Here is a 27,585-nt window from a genome sequence, read left to right as displayed (position 1 = left end):
TTTTTCTACTTCCATATTAACATTATATGAAAAATTGTTGTCGACAACTATATTTTTTTGGTTCCATCTTTTCCCCGAAGTAACATAACTTATCGAGATCTTTTCGTTATCATCATTTTTAGGTACCTGAATCCCTTCTGGGGTTTTATGATTATAATTAATTATATATTTGGCCTCTTCTTGGGAATTTGTCTCCATAATATAATCACCTTAAGTATTTGCTCCTCCTTTCCTTTTACGAGGATTTTTATCTTTGGAACCAACCGGTCTTCCGCTTTGGGCATGGATTACTTTCTTTTGCACTAACAGTTTGCCCTATTGGGATATCAATTCTTATTGGAGCATTTTCAGGTGGTATGTGAGATTTTGTAATTCTCTTTAGGTCAGTAAATGAATCTGGCAGTTGATTGGCGATGTTTTACAAATGTATGATCATTTGAACTTCTTGTTCACATTGACTTGTACGAGGATCTAATTGAGATAATGATGATCCAGTCCATGTAATTTCTTTTACCAGCTGTATTTTCTCTCCCCCTAATGTTGGGAATATTGTTTCATTAAAGTGACAATCAACAAATTGTGCAGTAAATAAATTTCCAGTTAATGGTTCAACATACTTAATTATAGAAAGAGATTTATAACCAACATATATTCCCAACCTCCTCTAAAGACCTATCTTTGTTTGTTGTAGTGGAGAAATTGGAACATATATTGCATATCCAAAAATTCTAAGATGGGAAATATTTGGCTCCTGACCAGAAGCCAATTGCAATGGGGAGTATTTATTATAACTTGTTGGCCTGATGCGCATAAGTGCTGTTGCATGCAAAATAGCATATCCCCAAGCTGTAATAGGGAGCTTTGTTCTCATAAGTAATGGCCTAGCTATTAGTTGGAGGCGTTTGATAAACGATTCAGCTAAACCGTTTTGTGTGTGAACATGAGCTATAGGATGTTCAACTTTTATCCCAATTGACATGCAATAATCATTGAAAGCTTGAGATGTAAACTCGCCAGCATTATCAAGACGGATAGTTTTTATTGCATATTTTGGAAATTGTGCTCTTAATTGAGTTATTTGAGCAAGTAGTCTCTCAAACGCCAAGTTACGAGTCGATAATAAACATACATGTGACCATCTACTAGATGCATCTATTAAAACCATAAAATATCTAAATGGTCCACATGGTGGATGAATAGGCCCACATATATCACCTTGAATACGTTTCAGAAATGCAGAAGATTCAATCCCAACTTTAGCTAGTGATGGTCTAATAATCAGTTTACCTTGAGAACAAGCATCACAAGAGAAATCTTTGAATTCAAGAATCTTCTAGTTCTTTAATGGGTGCCCAATTGAATTCTCAATTATTTTTCGCATCATAATAGATCTGGGATGGCCTAGCCGGTCATGCCAAATAGTAAAAGTATGTGGTTCTACAAACTTCTGGTTTGTAGTAACGTGTGCCTCAATTGCACTAATATGTTTATAATATAAACTTGATGAAAAAGTAGGTAGTCTTTCCAAAACACATTTCTTCCACATTCAACATTTGTAATATATAGATATTCAATATATTTCTCATTCATAGTCTCAATATGATATCCATTAATACGAATATCTTTAAAACTCAATAAATTTCTTTGAGACTCAGTGGAAAATAAAGCATCATCAATGACAAATTTTGTACCTTTAGGTAATAATAAAATTGCTCTTCTGGAGCCTTCAATAAGTTTTGAACTACCCGAGATTGTATTAATATGAGCATCACTTATTGTTAAATGAGAAAAATATTTTTTCTCTTTGAGTATCGTTTGTGTGGTAGCACTATCAGCAAAACATATGTCTCCATTGATTTTGGATCCAACAAAATTTTGTTGATCATTCATATTCTTCAAAAAAATAAATAAAATATAATATTAGAAATGTTGCAAATATTTATTGAATATGTATAACTTGCAAAATAAGTAAATAAATAAACTTTTTTTAATCAAGAAAATGAACATATTTAAAATAACATAACAACACCAAATTATTCCTTTGCAAAAAATGAAACATACTTAAAAACAATATAAAATGCTAAAATAACACCAACTCTTCTAATGATTCTCAAAGAAATCTGTCACATCAAGGTGTGTTATATCATTAAGGCCATGAATTACATCACCCTCTTTTTTTGCCTCAATTTCATCATTTTTGGATATAAAATTTGTCTCAATATTATTTTTCTTCCCTTTAATAGATGATTGATAAAGTTTCACTAAATGTTCAGGCGTACGACAGGTACGTGACCAATGTCCTTTCATACCACATCGGTAACATAAATTCTCAATAACCTTTGAAGAATTATTTTGACCACCTATTTTTGTCCTTCATTTCTATTCTTTTTCTGGTGGTTAGAAATACCACTATTATGAACATCATGATAGTGTTACTAGTATGTCCTCGGCCACGTCCCCCACTACGTCCATAACCAGGACCACGATCGCGACCTTTATATTTTTCATTTCCGTATTTACTGTGTACTGCAACATTCACTTCAGGGAGTGGTGCAGTACTAGTGGGACGAATTCCATGATTTTTCATCAACAACTCATTATTTTGTTTAGCCACTAAAAGGCATGAAAACAATTCAGAATATTTTTTAAAACCTTTTTTATGGTATTGTTGCTGCAGAAGCCCATTAGTAGCATGAAAGGTTGAAAATTTTTTCTCTAACAAATCCTTATCAGTTATGTTCTCTCTACATAATTTCAATTGAGAACTAATTTGAAAAGTTCTGAATTGTATTCACTTACAGTCTTAAAATCTTGCAGCCGTAAGTGCATCCAATCATAACGAGCTTTAAAGAGGATCACTGTTTTCTGATGGTCAAATCTTTCTTTCAAATTTTTCCACAACTCAAGAGGGTCTTTCACCTTGAGATATTCCACTTTTAATCCTTCATGTAGATGATGACGGATGAAAATCATTACTTTTGCCTTGTCTTGGTTAGATGCTTCTTTATTTTCTACTATAGTATTCCCTAGACCTTTACCATCTAGGTGAATTTAGCATCTAACACCCATGAAAAATAATTATTGCCTGAGATGTCTAGGACAGCAAATTCAAGTTTGGCAAGATTTGACATTATAATTACTAAAAAAAACACTTAAGTTGATAGAGAAATTAAATTCGATTCCTCTCAATAATTTTAAGCAAATCGCTGCACAAGTTTGAACCCCTCTTTTTTCATCAATTTTTGGGTAGCCAATCAACCAATTTGAATGCTAAGTGAGAAAAATAATGAAAGCAATTCAACATGGGATTAGAAAAAGATATAAAGCAATTGAGGTATGGGTTATCAAATGAAAAATAAGAATGAGGTGGGTTTAGAAAAAAAATTTGAGAATCGTGCTGATAATGTGTTATAAAATAAAGAAAGATGGAGAGAATAAGAACAAAGAAAATGTGAAAGCAACAGAGAATGAACTTTATTGATTAAAAGGGATCATTATAATGCTTCATCAGAGTCTCTATTTATAGGGATAAGAAGTATAAAAAAAAATAGAGATCTAATTCTAATAACTATTTAAAGTATATCAAAACTTTATCTTTATCATGATAGATATCCACTTAATAAGATATTCATAATAATTTTATTATTTTTATTACTACATTAATAACTTTAACAATAAATTAGATAGCAGATGGAAAAAAATTAAATAAAAATAGTATAAAGATTTAATATAAATTTAAATTTAAATTTAAAAAGAGTAGAGGTAACTCTCACGCGTTTAAACTCAAACGAAATTTGTTTGTCGGTAAAACTAAAAGCCAAAGATCAAAAAAAAGATTCTGTCGGAAATACTAAAGTCTAAAAGCCATAGATCCACCCACGCATCCTTGAATATAATATATATTAAAATCAAGAGAAGCAATAATTGAGGGGTCGAAATGTCATTTAATACAATGGATGACAAAGGCAAGGAGTCATTTTCCTCCATCCAAACCTTAAATCCAACCCGTACTCAGACACATTTATGCTGCTTCTGCTCGCATTAGTTGACTTGCTAATTAATTTCGTGATACTTTATTTACCTAAGCTAAGTCACACAGGTAAACCGAGAGAGGATCCTCAGTGCTCTTCATCTTTTGCAGGTATGCTCCTCCAATTGCTGCAATTTAATGATGTTTTGCTGCTTTAACACTTCTTTTCTTTCGTTGTTGAGAAATTTGTTTGATAAAAAGTTTGAAATAGTCTAAATAAGTTCGCTATAATGTGCGATCACTTAATAAAGATACACGATCACTTAAACTAGGACTAGTTTAACCTGCTTGTTTGCATAACTGAGTAAAAGTGGGATATGAAGGCAACCTGATCTATACATATATCTTTTTCAATTGCAACCTAGTCTATATCACCTTTCTGTTTCCCTTGAGATACATATGGAATGGTGACCCATTATGGGCTTATTCTGTGAGGAATTCGGTTCCTTTGCTTGCTTCACTAATGCCTACATCATGGAAATTGCCTATCAGGAGAGTGATTTGAATTAGGCCGTCTGTCTCCCCTACCAATGAGCTATTTAGTGTTTCTCCGAATACGCATTTTGCTTTTTCTAATCAAAACACCTTTATGCTAATGTAATAGCTCCAAAAACAGCTCATTAATATGGTTAGATAATATACATATATTATATCAAGATTATCTAATGTTTATAAAAAAATGTTACACCATGACTATTAGGTAAACAAAATTTAAATAGAATATAAACTTAAATTTTGTCTAGGTTAAAAATATTTTGAGAGATCGAAAGAGCACAAATTTATTCAAATTAGGGACGAATTATATGCGTATTGTTTTTGTAAGCAATCAAGAGAGTATCTTGTATTGCAAAACTAAGCTTGAGGGGGAAACTTAATGGGAGAGTGATCAAGTTTTTATACAATGGTAAGGCCGCTAAATTGATGAGAGTTAATTCGATGTTAGGATTTGAATTATTGGTTGTATTGTGAAAAAAATAATGAATTATTGCTCTAGGCAAAGCTTCATAGACATAAATTGAGGTTGAACTGTGTAAATAATTTCGATATTTATTTTTACTGTTTATGTGCTCTTGATTTTGTAATTGAAAATGTCACGTTTGTTTTTATTAAATACCTCCTTTTTATAAATATCAATTTAAGAATATAACAGATAATAAAAAATATTCTCCTTAGTCTAATTTATTTTTCAAAAGTCCTACTTTTTTTTTTAATTTACAAATTGTAGATATATAATGATAAAGCCCAACAAAAAAAACCTAACTGACGTTTTTATGTTTGTATTCAGGATTTTGTAAATTGAAGCTCAAAAGTGGAGCGAGTTTAGCAGGATGGAAGCGTAAGTTCACAATGCTGTTTGTCTTAAGTGATTTTAAACTTCAAGAGTTTGGATTTTTTTCTCTTCAATTGTAAGTTCCCAGTGGTTTTAGTTAATGAGATTAAATTAAGGATTTTTATAATAAATAAAATAATATTATTGATATAATAGATGCCGACAATGATAATGTAAAACAATTGTAAAGTAATAAAAAAAGAAAAGTAAAATACACAGATTTTATGTGAAAATTTTTTAGAAAAAAACCATGGAGAGAAGAGAAAAAATTTACTAAGGCTCTGTTTGTTTGCAGGTAAAATGTTTTCTGGAAAATGATTTCTGGAAAATGATTTCCTGGAAAATGATTTCTGAAAAATGATTTATTTTTCTGGTGTTTGGATGAATCTGTGTAAAATATTTTCTGTTGTTTGGCAGATTTCTTGAAAATATTTTCCGAAAAAACTGTTTTTACATATATTAATAAATTTATATATATATATTAATAAATTTATATTTTAAATTGTTTTACATATATTGCAATGATTTATTTATAAATAAATTAGCTAAATTAAATATATAATAATACTCAATTATTAATAATTTATTATCATCATTTTTGGTTAAATTTCTATGACTTTATTTGTAAAATAATATGAAGTGAAACAAATATTTTCGTCCATTTTATATTTTTAAGAGGTATAATGATAATTATTTCCATTAATAATGATCAAATAAAACTATAAATAAATTGAATATAATTTATCTATATCAAATTAAATTTAATTACAACCAAAAGATTTATAAGCTAGAATATTAATCGAGAGTAAATTGAGACCAGCCAGAGTTAAATAATTATAAATTAGCTTCCAAACCACAATTAATAGTAGAAATTATAATATTATCCAAATGCATAATTAGTAGTACACCACATAATAACAACATTGTCCAAGTGCATATCTATAATATTACACCACATTAAAAGTATCAATATCTTCAACCTTGCGAAAATTTTTGAAGCCAAATTTTTCTATGCTTCTTACTTTTAACTAAAAAAGCTTTGGTCTCGGATTCATGACTCACTAGATAGTCAAACACGTAACACGTGAAGTCATCATCAAATCCTTCCTCCTCCATCGACATCAATTCTTCGTAAAGTCGTGGTGTCTTATCCGCGAGAAATTGTTCCAAAGCATTAGCAATTTTGCCAAGTTGTTCACCCATAAATTTAATTTGTTCATCAACGCCACTTTCTTGAGTATTTTTTCTTTTACGTTTAGATGTGCCGATGAAGATACTTTTATTCTTACCTCTTCAACCTCTTCATTTTCGCAATCTACGTGCATTGAATCTTGATTATCATCATCCAAATCTATATCAGAAATGTTCGCAAAACTCCTGTTGCCATATCTTTGCCAATGTACCAAAGCCATTTCATCATAATGATCAATGCTTTTATTCAAAATGGTTCATACTTCTTGTGTGCTGTTGGATAAACACAATTAGAATAACAAGTAAAAACAATTGAAATATACTTAATATATATATACATATATTACCATCATCATTGCATCATATGTCGCTCTATCACATGTGATCATTTTCAAGTTATCATCCCATCCAAAACCACTTTCACCCGAATTGTGCATATAATCGCCACCGGTTTTTACATCCTCAAATGATTTTCCACATGCTTCAGATCGCAATGGACTTGAAATCTTTCGAAATAGCTTTGGCAACTCGATTAATAGAAATTGCTTTGAAAGAATTAGAAGGCTTATTTCCTTTCGAGCCTCCTCTGCTAGAATTTCAAGAAAAGATGTTCCATCGGTTTTGTCCACTGAATTGCTTGGAGGTCCCTTCTTTGTTGCCCTTACCCATTCTACATTAAGAATTTTCATTGTCAATCATTTCAATATCATTATCCAACTAAATAAATTCAATATCTAACATAATAAATTCAACAAGCTTAAAACATAATAAATTCAATATCTAACAAATTCAAGACATAATAATTTCAAAATCCAACAAACTAAAATTTCAATATCATTATCCAACCAACATTAACAAAAAAATAATTTTAATACTAAAACATACATAACATAGAAAAATAACCCCAAAACCCTAAAACTACCTAATATTTCTAGTCATATAATCAACCCACATAGTTTGTGCAATTTCGTCTCTTTTAGCGACCATTCTCTTGCTTCTTCTCTTTCTTCTCGCTCGTAAGAGTTGGTATTATCAAATCGTAGTCGCTCCTCAAATAATCCTTGATTAAGTAAATCACTAGGATCAACTCCCATTATATGATTATGAATAATACAACAAGCCAAAACTATATCTACTTGAGTTTGAAAATTCCAAAATGGTTCAAAGATCTAATACACGAAACCGTTTCTTCAAAATCCCAAAAACACGTTCAATGGTGATTCGCAATGATGAATGACGAAGATTAAAAAGTTCCTTTGCATTTTCGGGCCCCGATCACTAAACTCTTTTAAATGATATCGGACACCACGATAGGGGTAATATATCCATTTCGGATGTCAGTATCCAAAGATCAAGAAGATAATATTTACCTACAATTTTACAAAATATAATATTACTAATAAATTATGAGCTTACTAGAACTAGTTGGTATTTAATGTTAATTCTTACCTTCGAATTCTTAATCCTCTTGGGCGTGAAAGTGCATCACTTAAAATACGAGAATCATGTGCACTACCTTCCCAACCAGCTAGAACATAGGAAAATTTCAAATCAAAAGTAATGGCACCAAAACATTTTGTGTCGTCCCCTTTACTGCCATTTAAATCTTCCTTGAATACTAAGTGGAACAGATGCACGAACATGAGTTCCATCTAATGCTCCAATACAATCTTTAAAATAAGGATAAAACCTTGGATTGTTTCTAATTTCACTAGGAGTTGACTCATCGTAATTTAATAACTAGCTTATACAACTTTAAAACACTCTCAATACAACCCTAAAGTAACGGTGAACTGTCTCAATTGATCTATAATATCTAGATCCTATCACTCGAAACCTTACATTATGACCAATTATATGTAAAAATATAACTACTTGCTCCCTAATATTCACCGATTTAGTTGATTGTAACAAATTATTTCTACTAAGAATATCACACAAATTAAAAATGCAATTGGTCTCATCCTTATCACATCAATACAATGTTGGTCACCACTATATAAAATACTATTAATATAATTTTCTTTCATAATCTCGATTCACACGAGGGTGAGAAGTAATTTCCTTCCTAGTTTTTAATATTTTAATCCAGAGAACCCCAAAAGCTAAAACTGAAGCCACTACTGCAACAATTGCATTTTGATCTTGATTACGATCCATCTACACAAAATAATACCACACAAACATTTGATTACTACAAAAAATACGTAAACTTTTCATAAGATCACATATATTACTAAAGATCAATATAATGGGACAATTATAAGCTACCAATAGTTTTAGAGCAAATTAGGTCCAATTATATTCAAAGCTAAATTATATAATCAGATTAATACCAATTTAATCAATCCATCGTTTTAGAGCAAATGTTTAAAGCTTCTTAATCAAGGCATAAGTTTGAACTTTACCAATCCTAAATAGCTAATTCTTTTAAGACAAACTTTAAATCAAATCGAAACATAAACTTCAAATGTCTTTAGTAAAAAGGCTCATCTACATGAGCAACCAACTTTAAAAAATCTTCAAAGAATCATCAATCAAGAGTATTGGTGCTATCATTATATTTATACAAAATATCCTCAAAACCAATTAACCGGTGAATGTCCATCAAGTGCGACAAGCCAATTCTTGAGCTTTTATTATCCTCACTATTGTACTAGTTTTTAGTTAATAAACCGGTGAAGCAAAATGCAAAATGCCCATTGCTAAACCTTACAGTTGATTTAATGGTTTTGATATTTGAAATGAAAAGACAATACAATATTGACTTTATTTTAGGAACATGACTATAACAATATCCAAGTAATACATTAAGCATAACTTTAACATCCAAAGTACCTATAGATAATACATTAAGCAACTAATTATAAGGTCCTTATAGTTAAGACATGTCTAATATCATCATGTGCATCTGTAATAATATTATTAGCTTGTCGATCTTAGATTTACTATTCACCGATATAAAATTATTACTACTTCTCGATCGATTTGGCTTTGTAGTTGATCTCCATTGATATCAAAATCTATGACTAGTTCGCCTCTTCCTTTCTTTGATTGAATGTTTCATTTTCATGCAATAAATGATTGAGGCAATCTAATAAATAACAAGAGATGAGCTTTAAATTCATAAATTTGTTGTTTTTGGAGAGAGGAAAATATAAATGTTAAATATCTTCCATTTGTGCTTAATTATCCCAACTCCCAAAAGCCAACAACTCTAAGACATCACAATTTCTTTTAATTTTTTGAGGGTGACATGTTGTAAATAACTGTACATTCAATTGTAAGAGCGCTATATCGTAGTTATGATGCAATGGTAAGAGCACTCTTTCTTTAATTCTAGAAAACCTACATTTTCAATTTAAGAGACAAATTTCTTGTTGCAGACCTAGGTCACCGAGGTAAACATAGACCATATTATTTTGAGCTCTCGTGGCGATAAACTCACGTGCTTCAGTGAATAAAAGCAAATATTAAAGAAAAGGAGAAAAGGCTAGTGGTAGACTACTAAGCGAGGAGCATGCAAGAATTGTGGATAGATTTATCTTACATATTAGATCTCTCTCGTAAGATATACTAGCATAGTAACATCTATATGGAAAAAAGAGTGAATTCATCTCCACCATCTTGATCAAGAGAGTAAGAAATTCAAGACATCAAATAAGGAAGATTTTTCAAAGCAGTGGAGACATATAAATTAAAGTGCAACTCTAAAGAACATGACTTAACTAGTATGTTGTTTTGACATAATTTCTCACTATAACATTCTTTACTCATCTAATTGATTCCTTTCATATAAACATTTAGATTCCATTTGGTTGATACTACTACTATATGAAACGGAAACTACTATAAAGCAAAAGCAAAAGCAAAAGGTAAAATGCAGTATTATAGTTGATTTATAAATGGATAAATGATTAAAATGTAGGATCAGTTAACTAAATCAGTTAAATTCTTCAGATTTAAGAGACAAATGGAAACCTACATTTTCAAATGCATTTTCAACCAATCTCATTGCTTCAAAAACCCATTTTTTTTCAAAGGCAGAGCTTTAAAAACAAACAGTTGAAAGAAAGAAAATCCACCATTGGTGGTGTTACCTTCGGGTTGGCAGTCAAGAAGCAACAATGGTGATTGGTGAACGATGATGGGTCAGTGGTGACCGGAGTTGTTAACGATGATGGTGGTGGTCGGTGGGTGTTGGGCTAGAGAAGGATTTAGAGGTGTTAATCGGGAAAAGAGAAAGAAACGGGAAAAAGAGGGATTTATCCTTGAAAGCACGAAAGAATAATGCAATCCCTTAGTGAAAGCAAAGAATTTAGTACTAACGTTGTTACCTCTTGAGTGGATTAAAATCGTGTAAATTTTCCGTTAAAACATGCTAATAATTTCTCTCTGCTCCTAAATCGATAAGATCTAGAAAATTTCTAGGAATGGGTTGAAAATCAATTGATTTTCCACAAGTATTTTGTTAAGAAATAGTTGAATCAAACAAGAAGCATATAATAAGAAGCAGGAGGAATGAAGATGTTAAATACCTTGACGAAGAAGAAGCAAGAAGATGAAGAACGGCACAAAGGGGGAATGAAAAAAGCAGCCCTAAGAAGAGAAGATATGGAAAAGCTAAGGAAAAAAATGAAATATTTATTAAAGAATAAGACATAAGAACTAGGAGGAGAAAGTACCTGGACAGATGAAGAAGAAGGAATATGCAAGACGATGAAAGCGACCAAGGGGAGCTTTTAGAAAATGTCTTACTGGAAAAAAATCGTAAGTCATTTTCCCCAAAAGCATCCCATTTTACCCGTGTTTCTGAAAATGTTTTACCGTGTAAAATATTTTCAAGCAACCAAACAGTGTAAAATGAGAAAAATATTTTCCGGAAAATCATATACAGGCAAACAAACGCACCCTAATATTGAAAAGCGAATGATAGAAGAGGAGTTTAGACTACATACATCTATTTAAATGTTGAAAAACCTTATTCTAATTAATGTCAAATAGAAGAAGTGTAGTTCTATACGGTCTTGACCTTAAGCCCTATAAAGATCCCCTTGTTTTGTTACCATATTTTATTTTTTTAATAAGGATCTAGATCATATTTTATTTTATTTAATAAAGATCTGGGTCATACAACTCTAACAATTATACTATAAAATAATATCTAAATTTGATAAAGTTATAGCTTTCATTTAAAAGAATATACATTAACCATTAGAAAAGTTAGATAGTGATGATATTATATAGAGAATTTATAATCAAAATAAAATTTTAATTCCATGATCTAAATAATTTAGTTAAATGAATGATTCAGCATTGTGCAATTTGGGAGAAATAAAGCTTAGAAAGTAATTTCATGCCACAAATGTTATTCCATTTTTCTAATAGATTAATTACAGAGGTAGTAACAACTTGTCAAAAGAGGGTGTTAATCCATTTCTACTATTTTTTTTTCTAACAGAGCAATTATAGAGGTAGTAAAAATTTGTCTAAGCTGCAGCTGCAACTGGTTATTGCGCAATTATGCATATGTAAAGGATATCAATAGTAATCGGAATAAGCTTAAGGAGGCCAAAAAAATGCTGGTTGATAAAAAGCGGGATATTGAAAGCGATACTGATAGTTCACGCAGGTCGGATGAATTGAATACCTTGCTTCGAAATGTGGCGACAAGAATAGACGAAATTGGAAGAGTGGAGAAACAACCTGTCACATACTTGTGCGGATTATGTCCATTTCGTCACTTGTATAAGCTTGGAAAAAGTATTGTGAAGAACACAAATGAGGCAACTTCTCTGTACAATGAGCTGAGAGAGTACAATGAGCTGAGAAACATACGCAGAATGCCAACACCAACTCGTCAACGTCAAAATCACAAGTGCGTGTGGGAAAATCAAGAAACAATAGTTATGCATTCATCACTCAAAGAGAAAGTGGAAGAACTGCTAGGATGGTTAAAAGATAGTAGATCGAAGAGAATTTGCATAATGGGACCCGCTGGGATAGGGAAAACAACATTGATGAAAACTGTGCGTGACATAGTAAAAAAATCTTGTGATTTTGGGTTTGACCACATCTTTTATCTGTCTGCCACTGAAACAACAGAAAGCAAACAAAAAAATATTTGGGATCTTTTAGGCAAAGGAAGGAATGAAGACACCCATCATCGAGAAAGAGAAACTGTGATATCTGAGGAGCTACGGACAAAAAAATATTTGTTGTTTCTTGATGACGTTTTGTCGGAGGTTAATCTCAAGGAAGTTGGGATTCATTCTGACCATGAATATGGAAGAATAGTGTTCGCATGCAGAGACAAATATACTGGTCACACTGATATCGATATGACACTTAAGCCGTTGTCCCCGGAGGACGCAACAATGCTCTTCTGGAAAGCAGTGGGTTCGGAAAGGATGAAAGGACCAGATGCAAAAAAAATTATTGGATTGTGTGGTGGCATGCCGCCTATACTCAATTTAATAGGCAGATGTCTACGAGGAAAGGACGACCCTAAACGGTGGCGGGATGTGAAGCGTCAACTGCAATGTCCTAATATGCAAGGATGGGAGGAATTTCAAGAATATTACAACTTCCTCAAAATTGTTTATAAGGAGCTTCCTACTGATGAGTATAAGGATTGTTTACTTTACTGGGCAATTTTCCCTCTAGATGAAAATATCAATGGAGATCATATAATTGAGTGCTGGTCAACAGAGCAGTTTTTGGAACCTGAAAGGCTGTGTGAAGCACGTGATAGAGGGTATACCATACTGGATGATTTTGTGGACAAATTTCTGCTGCAAAAAGGAGAAACGTCGGAACACTTCAAGATGTTTTTGTGGTTCCAGAAGGCAGCATTGAAGATCGCAAATGAAGAAAAAAGTGAACGTGTCTTTGTTGAAAATGGTAAAAGTATTAAAGAACTTGAATGGATACATGGAAATAGAGTCCTATTCGCTCGTACGGACCTGTCCTTGCTGCCAAAAAAGCCAGAATGTAGAGGGATGGTAACACTGTTACTTCATGAAAATAACACCAGCCACTTACCGGAGCAATTCTTTGCACGCATGCGTGACCTTAAACTTCTGGGCTTACAGGAAACAAAAATCAGAGAACTTCCTTCATCCATAACCAGATTAAGACATCTCAAAGGGCTCTTCCTATACAACTGCCATCTGTTAGTACAGCTTCCTCGGGAGATAAGGGCTCTCAAAAATCTCCAAATCCTTGTTGTACATCATGCTGGGATCTATTCTTTGCCAAGTGAGATTGGACAATTGGGAAATCTAAAATGTTTAAGAATTATATTCAAAGAAGCTGCCCAGCAAAACCAGGCCACAGCAGAAAGTAGTATGGGCGTTAAGTGTCTCAACTGCAAAAGAGAAAACACTAAAGGAAAGATAATTCCTTGTAAAGTTATTGAAAAGCTTTCTAAGCTAGAAGAGTCGAGTATTCATGTCAGCCCTATTGACAAAACCTGGCAAGAAAACGCTGATGTAATTGGAAGTGAAATCACGGAGCTGAAAGAACTGACGCATCTTCAGTTCTACTTCACCAACATGAAGTCTTTTGTATGGTTCACCCGGAACAGTAAATCATGGAATGCAAATGACGAAAAATCAAATGACAAAAAATCAAATGACAAAAAATTCAGATCTTTCAATATCTCTATTGGTCAAGACGATAGTTCGGCGTCTACAGTCTTTGAATTCTCAGCTGAAGAGAATCTCAAGTTTTCTGGAGGAAACGGATTCCCGGAGGCTGTTTTTGAGGTGCTTAAACGAGCAATTTCATTTGAGCTGATTGGTCACACCACAGCTTGCAACTTAACAGACAACCTTCCTGCTGATGCATTCAAAGAGCTGAAGAAGCTGAAGGTTTTCACGGTTGAAGAATGTACTGAAATGAAGAGCATCATAACCGGTGACGCCAATCTTACAGGAAATTCAATTTCAGCATCTGGTATTGAAAAGAGCTTGGCAATAGCATTCGAATGCCTGGAAGAGCTGCATGTAAGGAAGCTACCAAAATTGGAGAGTATCTGGCAGGGAGAGATATCATCGGAGAGCTTTAAGGCGCTCACTACTCTGACATTAAAAGAATGTGATAGTATAACAATACTTTTCAAGCTTGAGATGGTTCGTCAACTCTCGCAGCTAAAAAATCTTCAAGTTGAGGACTGTAGAGGGATTCAAGAGATTATTGAAACAAATCTTCAAGTTGAGGACTGTAGAGAGATTGAAGCCGAAGGTCCAGTTGCATCAACGTCCTTTACAAGTTTGAAGAATTTCCAACTATGTGGCTTGACAAGCTTATCTTCAATCTGTGATGCCTCGTTAGAATGGCCTTCTTTGGAGACAATACTGGTCAAGGAATGTGAAGATCTAAAAAGCCTTCCACATATCTTGCCAAATGCTTCCAAACTGACAGAAATTCAATGCGCTGAAGCTTGGTGGGAGCAACAGGATTGGCCAGAAGGAGCCCAAGGGCGTTTCAGCAACCTTCACCCTCAGCTGAATCATTAACTTCAGCAACCTTGGCCTTGATGCTAGATCAGTTGCAACAAAATGGAAGAAGCAAAAACTGCACTTTTTGGTGCATCACCCAGCTAAATAATTGAGCATGGCATAGATATTTTATGTATTTTATTTCAGAGCTACAAAGGGCTACATCTTTAGGTCGGTATCCTTCTAAATAATTGAGTTTGTGGTGCTTACTTTTATTTTATCAGATCCATCGTTGTTTAACTGTTTTTGAGTCTTCTTGTGGTACTTGATACCCTAAATCAAGGCTATTTATTATTATTAAAAAGGTGGTTTATAGTTGGTTAGGTTAGCTATAATTTGCCATCCACATCTTGTGAAGAAGATTTTCCCTGCTTTATGGTAAAAAATTTTATGTTTTTGACCTTCTCATTGGAATCCAGGGAACAACTAGAAAAGCTTGGATATATATTTAACTCTTAAAAAGCTATGGCTAACGTTAGAAAAGCTTTCTTGCTAACCCAAAATAAACTTGATATATACCTGTCTCTCTTGCCAATCATAGGAACAGGGATTGAAGTTTCATTATGATGGAATACTTTATTTGCTCTCCTACGTGCGCCGAATAATCTCCTTTTTCTAAGCGTTCAGATTTATCGTAATCTCTTGCAAAACTATATTTAATCATACATGCATGTAAATACGTACAAGTATTTGCCATTCGGTTGACAAACTTTAGCCTGACTTAGTGAGTGGCTATGCCCTTTTTTTTTTTTTTTTCTCTTGTCCTGTTTCCTTTGTTTCCACTGCGCAGCTTCATTCTCATCTTTTTTTTTGTACTTTTTATTCTTCTGTTATTACAGCCAGTCAGGCTTGGATGAAGCTGAATTCGCAAAATTCCACCCCCCTGTGAAACGTAGTCATATAGTTGGGTTTCCAGGCTGGAAACTTATATACCTAAACAATTCTGCCCCAAACCGAAACATAAACCCCGCACATCCATAATATAGACAACTAAAGGAACTAAAATCAAACAAGCTAAACATTTTCAAAAAGAAAATATCCGGTCTCTGTTTATAAATATTAATGAAGTTTGTGATAGAACACTGAACAAATAGCAAAAATAGAACTATAGAGAAGAAGAATTATTCTCAAGGTAAAGAAATTTTAACTCCACCTCTAACCTGTTTACAATATAAACTTATAGAGTCAAGTCTAACTGCTACTAACAGAAATATAACAAATACCAGCTTGTAACTGTCTGCCTAACCACTAGCCTATTTACACACTAATCACATGTGGATTTGATTTGATACTATAACATTCATCCAACATCCTCAAGTGGAACGACCCGAAGAGAATTACGAAACTGAGTAAAGAACGACACAGACAGTGGTTTAGTGAGAATATCAGTCACTTGGTCATAGGCAGGAACTTCACCAACAACCAACTGGCCATTGCCACCTTTTCCCGGACAAAAAACAGATCAAGTTCAACATGTTTAAACTTGGAGTGCAGAACTGGATTGGCTGCAATAGCAACGACACTCGAATTATCACACCACACTGTCGGAGGATCAACAGAACTTAGTTTTAACTCTGTTAAGAGAGAAGTTAGCCAGGCAACATCATTAGCGGCAGCAGCTAAACTACGATATTCAGCCTCGGCCGTAGACCGAGAGACAACTTGCTGTTTCTTGGAACACCAAGATATAGGTGTATGACCATAGTACACACAGAATCCCGTAGTGGACCGACGATCATCAAAATCAAGCCCCCAATTTGCATCAGCATAACCGACCAACGAGAGCCGCTCAGACCGTCGAAAAACTAAGCCATAAGAAAGTGTACCACGCAAATACCTAAGAATACGTTTTAATGTTACCAAGTGCAGATTAGTGGGAGCATGCATAAACTGACACACCCTATTAATAGCATAGGCAATATCAGGCCGAGTTAACACAATATACTGAAGGGCACTAGCTAAACTACGATACTCAGTTGGATCAGCAAGAGAATCACCCTCATCCTTTGGTAACATGGAAGAGCTGACCATCGGGGTATGAACACTTTTGGCAGTAGACATAGAACTCCGGGTAAGAAGCTTGCGAATGTATTTGCGCTGGCATAAGTGAAGACTACCAGAGGAAGACCGATTGACCTCAAGCCCCAAAAAATAATGAAGGTCACCCATATCCTTTAGAGCGAACTTGTTGTGTAGTTGCTGAACAAAACTATCTATTTCACCAGAGGAACTGCCTGTAATAACAATATCATCCACATAGACAAGCACATACAAAGTGCAATCAGAGGTAGAACAAACAAACAACGAGGCATCTGATTTGGACAACGTAAAACCAGTAGAAACAAGAATCTGTTTTAACTTGTCAAACCAGGCACGAGGAGCTTGTCGTAGACTATATAAAGCTTTAGTCAGATGACACACCAGCGTCTCACCACTAGAGCCATGACACACAAAACCTGGAGGTTGCTGCATGTACACGTCATCAACTAGATCACCATTCAGAAAAGCATTATTGACATCAACTTGTCGGAATGGCCAGCCCTTTGTGACAGCAATAGAGAGAATAACACGAATGGTAGCAGGTTTGACCACCGGACTAAATGTCTCTGTAAAATCACAGCCAGGCACCTGTGAACAGCCCTTGGCCACTAAGCGCGCCTTACGACGATTAATTATGCCATCAGGATTTTTCTTTATTTTAAACAACCACTTGCAACCAATCGCCTTTCGACCAGGAGGAAGAGAACAAAGTTCCCAGGTAGAGTTAGCTATCAAAGCATCATATTCAGCTTGAACAGTCGACCGCCAATCTGGATGAGCAAGAGCCTCCTCAACAGAACTTGGCTCAAGTTCAATATTGTCGGCACACAAAGCTTTAGGTTTAAAAATTCCAGCTTTAGACTGAGTAATCATACCATGTGTATTGGTAGTAGTCATGGGTGGGAGAGAGACATGCTCAGCAGGAACAACAGAAGTAACGGTAGCCTCGTCTCGAATACTAGTCCATGAGGGAGTCGCTTCTGGAACAGCAGTCCCTGAATCACCAGCAGGACTTCCTAGAGTACCCTCTGGTAGAGGTGCAAAAAACAAACCAGGGTTCGTAGTGGTAAACGAGCGAACAACAGGAACATACGTAGGATTACCCGGAGACGGCTGAGCACTAGTAGGAGACGAGAGCGGAAATAGAAATTGAGCTTCATCAAACACCACATGTCGAGAGACTAATCTTATCATCAAGCGTTAGACAAAAATAACCTTTATGATGTGCACTATACCCTAGAAATGTAGATGGTTGGGACTGAAACTCAAGCTTGTGTTTACCAAACGGGCGTAAGTGCGGAAAACAACAACAACCAAACACCCTGAGATGATCATAAGTCGGGTCGTGACCAAACAAACATTGATACGGAGATCGTCCAGCCAAGACAGGAGTGGGTAAGCGATTGATAAGATGGACGGCACTACAGAACGCATAACCCTAGTAGTTTATAGGTAGATTAGCCTGGGCCAGAAGAGCAAGACCAGTCTCCACAATATGTCTATGTTTACGCTCAGCGACACCATTCGCTTTCGGGCGTGTAAAGGACGAAAACACGATGAAGAATCTCGACGGGCCAAGATCAAGAAAAAGCGAAATTCACTGCCCCAATCACTTTGAAATTTCTTAATACACTTCCCGAACTGTGTGCGAACCATCTTCTGAAATTGACCGAAACATTCGACATTCTGAGATTTGCGATTGATTAGATACACCTAAGTAAATCGACTAGTCATATCAACAAAAGAAACGTAATACAAATTCCCTTCACACAGAACCACAGTCGGGCCCCACACATCAGAAACAACCAATTCAAACAAATCAACATACTCAGTACTGGAACAAGAAAAAGGCAATTTACGAGATTTTTCTTTCGGCACGCAACACAAACATTATCAAGGTGATTTTTATTTGCAGTAATATGACATTTGTCAAGGACGGCCTTTACAATATTAGGAGCAGGATGACCCAGTCTCTTATGCCACAAGCTAAAAACATCATCGGCTGTAGAGGAACGTTGAACAATAGCACTATGAGCAGATGGAGAACCGCTCGATCCCGCTGGAAACTGATAGAGTCCATTACGAACTTGGCCCCGCATTAAGATTTCCTGTGTCTGGATGTCCTTAATCACACAATATGAGGGGTGAAAGTCAAAAAAGACATTGTTATCAGTAGCAAACTTAGAGACAGACAATAAATTTTTCCGAATGCTTGGCACACATAGCACATTCGAGAGATGGAGCAACTTCTACGTTGTAGGGATAGTTGTACTCCCAATAGAGGAAATTGGAGTGGACACCCCATTACCCATTAAAAGAGATGAATTACCTGTATACGGAGTGGTGCCATGCAAATCCGAAGCATTGCGACACACGTGATGAGTAGCCCCCGAATCCGGACACTAGGACGTGCCTCCTATCGGAACATAAGAATCAGTAGAGTTAAAATTGGAGTCATACTCGGTAGCACCAGAATAATCAGAAGCGTGCAACTCAGGAATTCTGGGAGGAAGCCCAACAAATTGAGATGAATCATATGGGGACAAGGTAACACTAAACACACGAGCACGCAGTTTTGTTCGCCAGGGGGCCTTACGAACAGTCTGCCAAGAGTGATCAACATCAACACAATTGACAGAGGGCTCAGGCACAAATTGTCCATCAGTGGGACGGAAGCGAGTGGACCCACTAGGCCCGCGTGGCCTAGAATCCATGTTACCACACAATTGGCCCAAAGCTTCATTATTAAATTAGAACCCCACGGCATATTGTCCATTATCAAATTCACGCCCATTACCAAAGGAATTTAGGCCAAGATTATCATACTGCCTAGGTCCATGGGAAATAAATGGATTCCCTGCATGTGGCCCACGTGGGGGACTACTATGAAAGCCATAATTCGGCCAAACAGATGGCCTCTAATTTTGACCATAAGTACTCCAATTTTGACCAAAACAATTTGCTCCAAATTGACCATCATTTTGATCATCACTGCGCCCAACCATTCCAGACACCGAACCACCTCGTTGAACCATCGGTGCATCGATTGGCGAGTGCTCATCACGATTGTACCGATAATAACACTGCTACGCAAGATGTCTATACCTACTGCAGATTTGGCACTGGACTCTCGGACGAAACGAACGCCCTTGACCTCGAACAGACAAACGGCCTCAGCCACGAAACGGACCAGCCGTGGGTGGATGGGGTGGTCCCTCTATCGCATTCGCAGCAACCAACACCTCCTGAGTGAACCGGACTTGGCGAGCTTCACACTCGAGCAAGGCATCGATGATGCGTTGAAAGGACAGCACGCTCGTGGAACAAGAGACAGACGAAATGATAGCATCAAACTCAGAGGCAAGACCGGCAAGAAGAACCGTCGTCCGTTCATCCTCCGAGATCTGAGATCCCGACGCTGCAAGAAGAGCACAGAAGCTTGTGATCTTATTCACATACGAACGAATTGAGAGGCTACCTTTACGGAGAGAATGAAGCTCATGGCGCAATTGTGATTGCTTCGCACTGGAATCGGCCGCAAACAAATTTGTCGCCACGATCCAAACATCACGAGCAGAGTGCACATCCATGAAAGAGGACAGAAATAAAGAGCTGATCGTCGATAACAACCAAGAAGTAAGTAAACTGTCTTGTTGATCAAATACCGAAACAGCCGGATTAACAACTAGCTCTCCATCGGAGGATTGAACAAATCTCGCCGGAGCTACCAACGAGTCATCAAGAAGTCCAAACAGTCTGTAGCCATAAAGGATCAGTCGGACCTGCTGCTGCCATTGAACAAACGAGCCTTCATCCAGTTTGACCACCTCATGTCGAGGAAATGAGGTGACCACGCGATCACTAAGGAACACTGAGCCATGAGGCTCAATAGATTCGGATTCAGCACTGTGCGTGTTAGCCATTCCCAAAGATCACCAAGCGACTGATACCATGATAGAACACTGAACAAATAGCAAAAATAGAACTACAGAGAAGAAAAATTATTCTCAAGGTAAAGAAATTTTAACTCCACCTCTAACCTGTTTACAATATAAACTTATATAGTAAAGTCAAGTCTAACTGCTACTAACAGAAATATAACAAATACCAGCTTGTAACTGTCTGCCGAACCACTAGCCTATTTACACACTAATCACATGTGGATTTGATTTGATACTATAACAGTTTGAAATATGAAAGTAAGTTCCGAGATAAATAAAGTAAATTAAGAGATCAAAAGTTAAAACTTGAGTAGTGATATCATTGATCTTTAAAATCTAAGAAATCTTATCACTTAAAATATTATAAGACAATGCATTAAATCCATGAACGTTACTTCTCGGACATTCTATTTGGGTAATCTCTTAAATTTTATTGATAGACCTTAGTAGTAGTTACGTAATATCCCATAATAATATTCCATTAGAAATCAAATTGCTAAGAGATAATATCTCATAATAATATCCTATAATATCTCATCAGGAATTAAATTGCTAAAAGATAATATCGCATAATAATATCCTAACACCCCCTCAAGTTGGAGCATGCAAATCATGAATGCCCAACTTGTTGAGAATATATTCAAATTGCGGTTTACCAAATGCCTTTATAAAAATGTCAGCCAACTATACGGAGGTCAGAACATAAGAAGGTGTAATCAACGCATCATGGATTGCATCCCTAACAAAGTGACAATCCACTTCAATATGTTTAGTACGCTCGTGAAATACGAGATTCTATGCAATATGCAACGCAAATTGACTAATTGCTTTAGGATGATGAACACCTAGGCTCAATAATAAGGTCTTCAGCCACTTGAGCTCACAAGTGATGGAAGCAATAGACTTATATTGAGCCTCAACAGAAGAACGAGAAATAGTATGTCGTTTCTTAGTTTTTCATGAAATAGGAGATTGTCTGATAAGCCATAAAAATAACATGTTTTTAATTCCATTCTTGATGTGTTTTTGGATGATTTATTATGTAAATTAGTGAATTTGATGCTCCTAATCCTTTAAATTCATGTTTCTATACTTAGGTAAGCATAGGTATTTTCAGTATCCACACGGCCTGGGTATTTTCACACGAGCTGGCTACACGCCTGTTTGAGCCACACGGGCTGGCCACATGCCCATGTGCTAGCCTATGTCAGTTTTGTACCTTGTTTCCCGAACACGTAGAAAAACCCAATTTTTAAGCTTTCTGAGCATTCTAAAATCTATAAATACCAATTAGAAGAAGACATAATGGGGCACGTAGAGAAGAACAAAGAAAAGACTCGAAAAATGCCACCGGATTCAACTCAGAAGTGGATCTCCTTCAAGATTGAAAATCTCCATTCAATTTCCTTAGAAGTTTTATTGAGTTCATTTATATCTTGTTGTTATCTTAATTTTGAGATGTTTTCATTCCAAATTATGACCTAAATTTCCTAGATACCTAGGGAAGATAAAACCTATGATTAATTTTATTATTTGATCTCTGATTTACATGACAAATACTTGAGTCTTGTTCTCAATTATGTATGCTTATTTCGTGTTTTAATATTTTCAAGATATTAATTCATGTTTAATGTCCGTATTTCAGTAGAGAAAAAGTCATTGTTTAAGTGTAGATCTAGCATAATTGAGTGGAGTTGCATGCAATCCTAGAATAGGACGACATAAATCTACCGAATTAGAGTCAAATTTAATAGGGGAATCCATAGATCAAGTTCATGCATCCATAAGGGTTTTAATTAGAAAAAGATTTCAATTAATCAACCTAGAGTTAGTTGTTTTACTCTCGAAAGAGATATTAACATAATTAAGGGATTTATACGGATCAAGACACAAGTGAATAAACTGTTTAATTCAGTTTCATAATAATAGGTGAAGTTTAGGTGGATTCTTTCTTGGGTATTGTCTATCTCATTGGTTATCTTCATTTATTTTCCTATTTCATTCTCTGTTGCGTTCTTAGTTAGATTAAATTAGTAAATTTAGGTTAAAAACAATTCTTTCAATTTATCGACTAAATAATAGAAAAACAGTAATTGCTAGTACTTTTAATTCTAGTGGAAACGATTTTCCCTACTCACCATAGCTATACTATTGTTCGATAGGAGCGCTTGCCTTGGTCGTAATTATAGTTAGTTTAGTGACCATCAAGTTTTTGGCATCGTTGTCAGGGACTAAAATATTAGGAACACTCGATTTTTATTAATTTAGCCATTTTTATTTTTTATTATATTTTTATTTTTAGTTTAATTTTTGTTTTCTAACTTTTCTTTTATTTGCTTCTAGTAGGTTCCTTTACTTTATGACTAGAAGAAACCCGCCGGGACCATTATTATTCCATAGCGAAATTGAAAGTACAGCTCGCAAAAATCGTAGAGAAGTAAGGTAGAGTTGATAGACTATAGTAGACGAGCAAAAGGACGTTGTTATTATCACTGAGGAGATGCAAGATAATCAGAATAATCAACTACCTCCTGTGGTTGCTGCAAATCCTGCAAATCTAGCAAATTTGAATCCTTCTCCTAGTACTATGTACGATTATGCCAAGCCCACTCTAATTGGGGCTGAATCAAGTATTGTGAGACTTACCATTGCTGTGAATAATTTCGAATTGAAGCTGAACACTATTCAGATGGTACAACAATTTGTTCAGTTTGATGGTTTGCAAGACAAAGATCCAAATACTCATTTGGCTAATTTTCTGGAAGTCTATGACACTTTCAAGATTAATAACGTTTTTGACAATGCCATTTGCCTATAGTTGTTCCCCTTCTTGTTGAGGAACAAAGCTAAATAGTGGTTGAATTATTCACCATGAGGTTCAATCACTACATGGGATCAAATGGCCGAGAAATTCTTACTGAAGTACTTCCCACCGGCTAAAATGGTCAAGTTGAGGAATGATATCTCTTCCTTAGTTCAAATTACTTAGAAACCCTATATGATGCATGGGAGAGGTATAAGGACTTATGGAGAAAGTGCCATCACTATGGGTTACCTCTATGGCTATAGGTTCAGACTTTCTACAATGGTTTGAGCCCCTCAACTAGGCAGTTAATCGATGTTGCAGCTGGTAGTACTCTGAACAATAAAACACCTGAAGCGACTTATGAATTTATAGAGGAGATGACACTGAATAATTATTAGTGGCAAGTCATGAGGATGAAGCTGAATAGAGTAGCCAGTGTATTCAATCTAGATATGGTCACCATGTTATCGAATCAGGTAGAACAATTAAATAAGAAAATTAATAATTTATATGGTTCTACGCAGTTACATCCAATGATGCAGTGCGATATGAATGGAGAATGGATGAACAATCTAGAATGTCTACCCTACGGTCCTAGCACAGAACGAACAAATCAATTAACAATTCTAGGCCTCAAAATAACCCTTATAGTAATATCTATAATGCAGGTTGGAGAAATCATCCCAATTTCTCTTGAGGTGGTCAAGGAAATCAGAGAGCACAACCCCCTCTAAGCTTTCAACAGCCTTACCAACAAGAGAAAAATTTGAACCTTGAAGCGATGTTGACAAAGTTTATCTCGGTGTTAGAAACTAGCTTCCGAAACACTTGACACCAAAAAAGCACTTAAAAATCAACAAGCGTCGATTCAAGGGCTCGAGAACCAAATTGATCAACTTGCGAAGTTGATTTTAGAACGACCACAGGGTAGTTTGCCTAGCAATACTAAAACCAACCCAAGGGAGCAACTTCATGTAATTACTTTTCGAGATGAAGAAGGGTTATGAACTAGAACCGAGGCAAAAAATTATGGTAAGTAACAGTAAGGTTGAGGTAAGCCAGAATGAACAAAAATCAGTCGATAAGGAATATAAACCTCGTATGGCAAATCCTAATGAGTCGGTAAGAAATATAAACCTCATGTGCCATATCCTAACGGGATGAAGAAAAACCACACGAACGAACAATTTGGTAAATTTCTTAAACTTTTAAAAAAACTACATATTAACTTACCGTTTATTGAAGCTATTTCACAAATGCCCAATCCCGTAAAATTTTTAAAGGAGCTTTTGACAAACAAACGGAAGTTAGATGATTCGTTGCATGAGGAGCTAAACGCAGTTTGCTCGTCTATTTTGCAAAATAAACTACCTAACAAATTGAAAGATCCAGGGAGTTTTACTATTCCTTATTTAATTGGTAGTTTAAATGTTAATAATGCTTTGACTAATTTAGGGGCTAATATTAATGTCATGCCTTATAAAATGTTTAAACAATTAGGTCTTGGGAAACTCAAACAAACTAGGATGAGTATTCAATTAACAGATAGAACCATTAGATTTCTTAGGGGTGTTATTGAAGATGTTCTTGTCAAAATTGATAAATTCATATTCCTAGTTGATTTTGTTGTTTTAGACATGGAGAGGATAGTGACGTACCTTTGATTCTAGATCAGTTGTTTTTAGCAACTGCTAGAACTATTATTGATGTTGGTATAGGTGAATTAATATTTCGTGTAGATGATGACATGATTACACTCCAAGTTCGTGATTCTATTAAGACATCCAGTGATCGAGATGATTATACGAGTTCTGTTAATATGAGTAACATTGTGACTCAAACTTCTCTGCAGGAAACCCCTTGAAAAAACATGATGGAGCCACGTTCCAGTCCATGTGACAGAAACAGAATGACTCATGAAGAACGAATGCTACAGATCAATGAACTAGACGAATGGAGGACACATGTCAAGGAGAAACTGATAATACATGATGTAGAACCAAAGTGACGCCATGATGAGCATAAGAATGGAACGAACCAATTTAAGGTTGGGGACCAAGTACTGCTAGATAAAACGGATCCTCGAATTGCCATTTTAGAGCTTAATGTAAACGAAGAAACTCCTTTTACGGCACTGAATATCTTCCAATACAGTACAGTCGAGGTAACTCATTTTGAATTCGGCACATTTAAGGTAAAGAGTACTTGACTTAAACCTTATCTTGATGATAAAATTGATAGCGAGAAAGAGGAGTTTTGACTTTGCGAACCACTGTGACCTTACAATGCGAGGTAAGTCAAGCTTAGACTTTAAATAAGTGCTTCTCGAGAGGCAACCCGAGTGTTAACACTGCTAATTTTCTTAATTTATTATATATTTTTATTAAAATTAATTAATTTTCAAAATTTAAAAAAAATGGATCTTTGACCTACATAGCCTGGACACAGGGGCATGTCCCAGGCCATGTGCACTAAAAGGGGTTCGACAGTGAGTTACACAGCCTGACGACATAGCCATATGACTCACACAGCCTGGATACATGGGCATGTCCTTGGCCGTATGACCAACACGACCTAAACATATGGGCGTGTCCTTGGCCGTGTAGATCCTGTGACTTAATTTTTCCAAAAATCAATAGAGATACGGCCTAAAATAGACCACACGGGCATGTGACACGATCGTGTAAAACCTAAAGCTATTTTTTTTCATTTTTAAATCAAGTCAAAAAGTTACACGGGTAAGGCACACAGCCCTATGCGAGACACGGCCAAGCCACATGAGCGTGTAGAAGGTCACACAGGCATGGGAGAAGCAAAGGAGGTTGGACACATTCATGCGACATGGTCGTATGAAGATTGGGTTGGTATTTTAAATGCACACGGTCTAGAGAGAGCCACACGGGCGTGTGACATGGCCGTGTAGCCCAACACGGGCCTAGACACAACTGTGTCACCCCATTTAACCCCCAACCCTAAATTTTTTTTTACTTTGTCTTCTTCCCCAAGCCCCTTAACCCTAGCCGTCGCTCCCTACAATCACCCTCTTTTTCGGTCGTCGTTCACCATCCCTCTCTCTCGTTGACTGCCCTTCCTTTCGCCTTTTCTCCTTCTCACCGCCGAACTGATCTCCCTCATTTTCCCCGTGCCACAAGCTCGACCACTAGGCCGCGCTAAGCCCTCACCCTTTCTCTTTTTCTTTCTCTCCTCTCCTCCACTCCCTCACGACACAACCACCAAGCTCCATTCCACCTTCGTGCCTCAAGCTGCCCTCTTTTCTCCTCTCCTTCACCCTTCTCAATGTCCAACCACCAGTCAACATGGACGAGCCGCCCAACCGACCCCATCCACCATCCTCGGTAGCCTTTACTCCACAGCATGCCTGTTGACCGTCGCGCCCCCAACCCCCACCACCGCTACAGTTAGTTTCCTCTTTTACCGTTCCCTTTTATTTATTTATTTATTTATTTCTTATCTATTATAATTATTATTAGTTATTATTTTATTTCTTTATTGTTATTGTTATTATTATTATTATTATTAGTAGTAGTAGTAGTAGTAGTAGTAGTCATTTCATTTTTCTTTTCGGTTATACTTGGTTCTTGCTTTTCTTTTAGTTTTTATTTAGTAATTAATTATTCTTTTGTTACTACTTTAGATTCTTATGATAGTTAATGTTTTTTTGGGTTTTTATATTGAATTATTTACTCACTTATTCTCTTAATATTATTATTGTTCTTAGTATC

The 27,585-nt window shown here is 35.7% G+C and overlaps 1 protein-coding gene and 1 non-coding gene across 3 annotated transcripts; one reads left to right on the top strand and one right to left on the bottom strand.

The window, feature by feature from the left end:
- The first annotated feature begins 3,907 nt into the window (after nt 1-3,907).
- On the top strand, nt 3,908-26,041 carry LOC108487453 (disease resistance protein SUMM2-like). 2 transcript variants are annotated; one of them, XM_017791805.2, is made up of 3 exons: nt 3,908-4,141; nt 5,316-5,366; nt 12,013-15,383. In XM_017791805.2, the coding sequence occupies exons 2-3, from the start codon at nt 5,359-5,361 to the stop codon at nt 15,071-15,073; spliced, it is 3,069 nt and encodes a 1,022-aa protein (XP_017647294.1). In that variant the 5' UTR covers nt 3,908-4,141; nt 5,316-5,358; the 3' UTR covers nt 15,074-15,383. The 2 variants fall into 2 exon arrangements, 1 of the variants encoding a protein (XP_017647294.1); XR_008272183.1 differs by lacking the exon at nt 12,013-15,383 and adding an exon at nt 25,695-26,041 and having other exon boundaries at nt 3,921-4,141.
- LOC128282750 (small nucleolar RNA R71) lies at nt 23,984-24,089 on the bottom strand. The gene has a single exon (XR_008273105.1). It is a non-coding gene; the product is annotated as a small nucleolar RNA R71 (small nucleolar RNA).
- Nucleotides 26,042-27,585: the final 1,544 nt, after the last annotated feature.

The sequence above is a fragment of the Gossypium arboreum genome, chromosome 10, assembly GCF_025698485.1.
Source record: "Gossypium arboreum isolate Shixiya-1 chromosome 10, ASM2569848v2, whole genome shotgun sequence".
Lineage (NCBI taxonomy): Eukaryota > Viridiplantae > Streptophyta > Magnoliopsida > Malvales > Malvaceae > Gossypium > Gossypium arboreum.
Note: the sequence above shows the minus strand (reverse complement) of the source record. Positions and strands in the feature narration are given on the sequence as shown.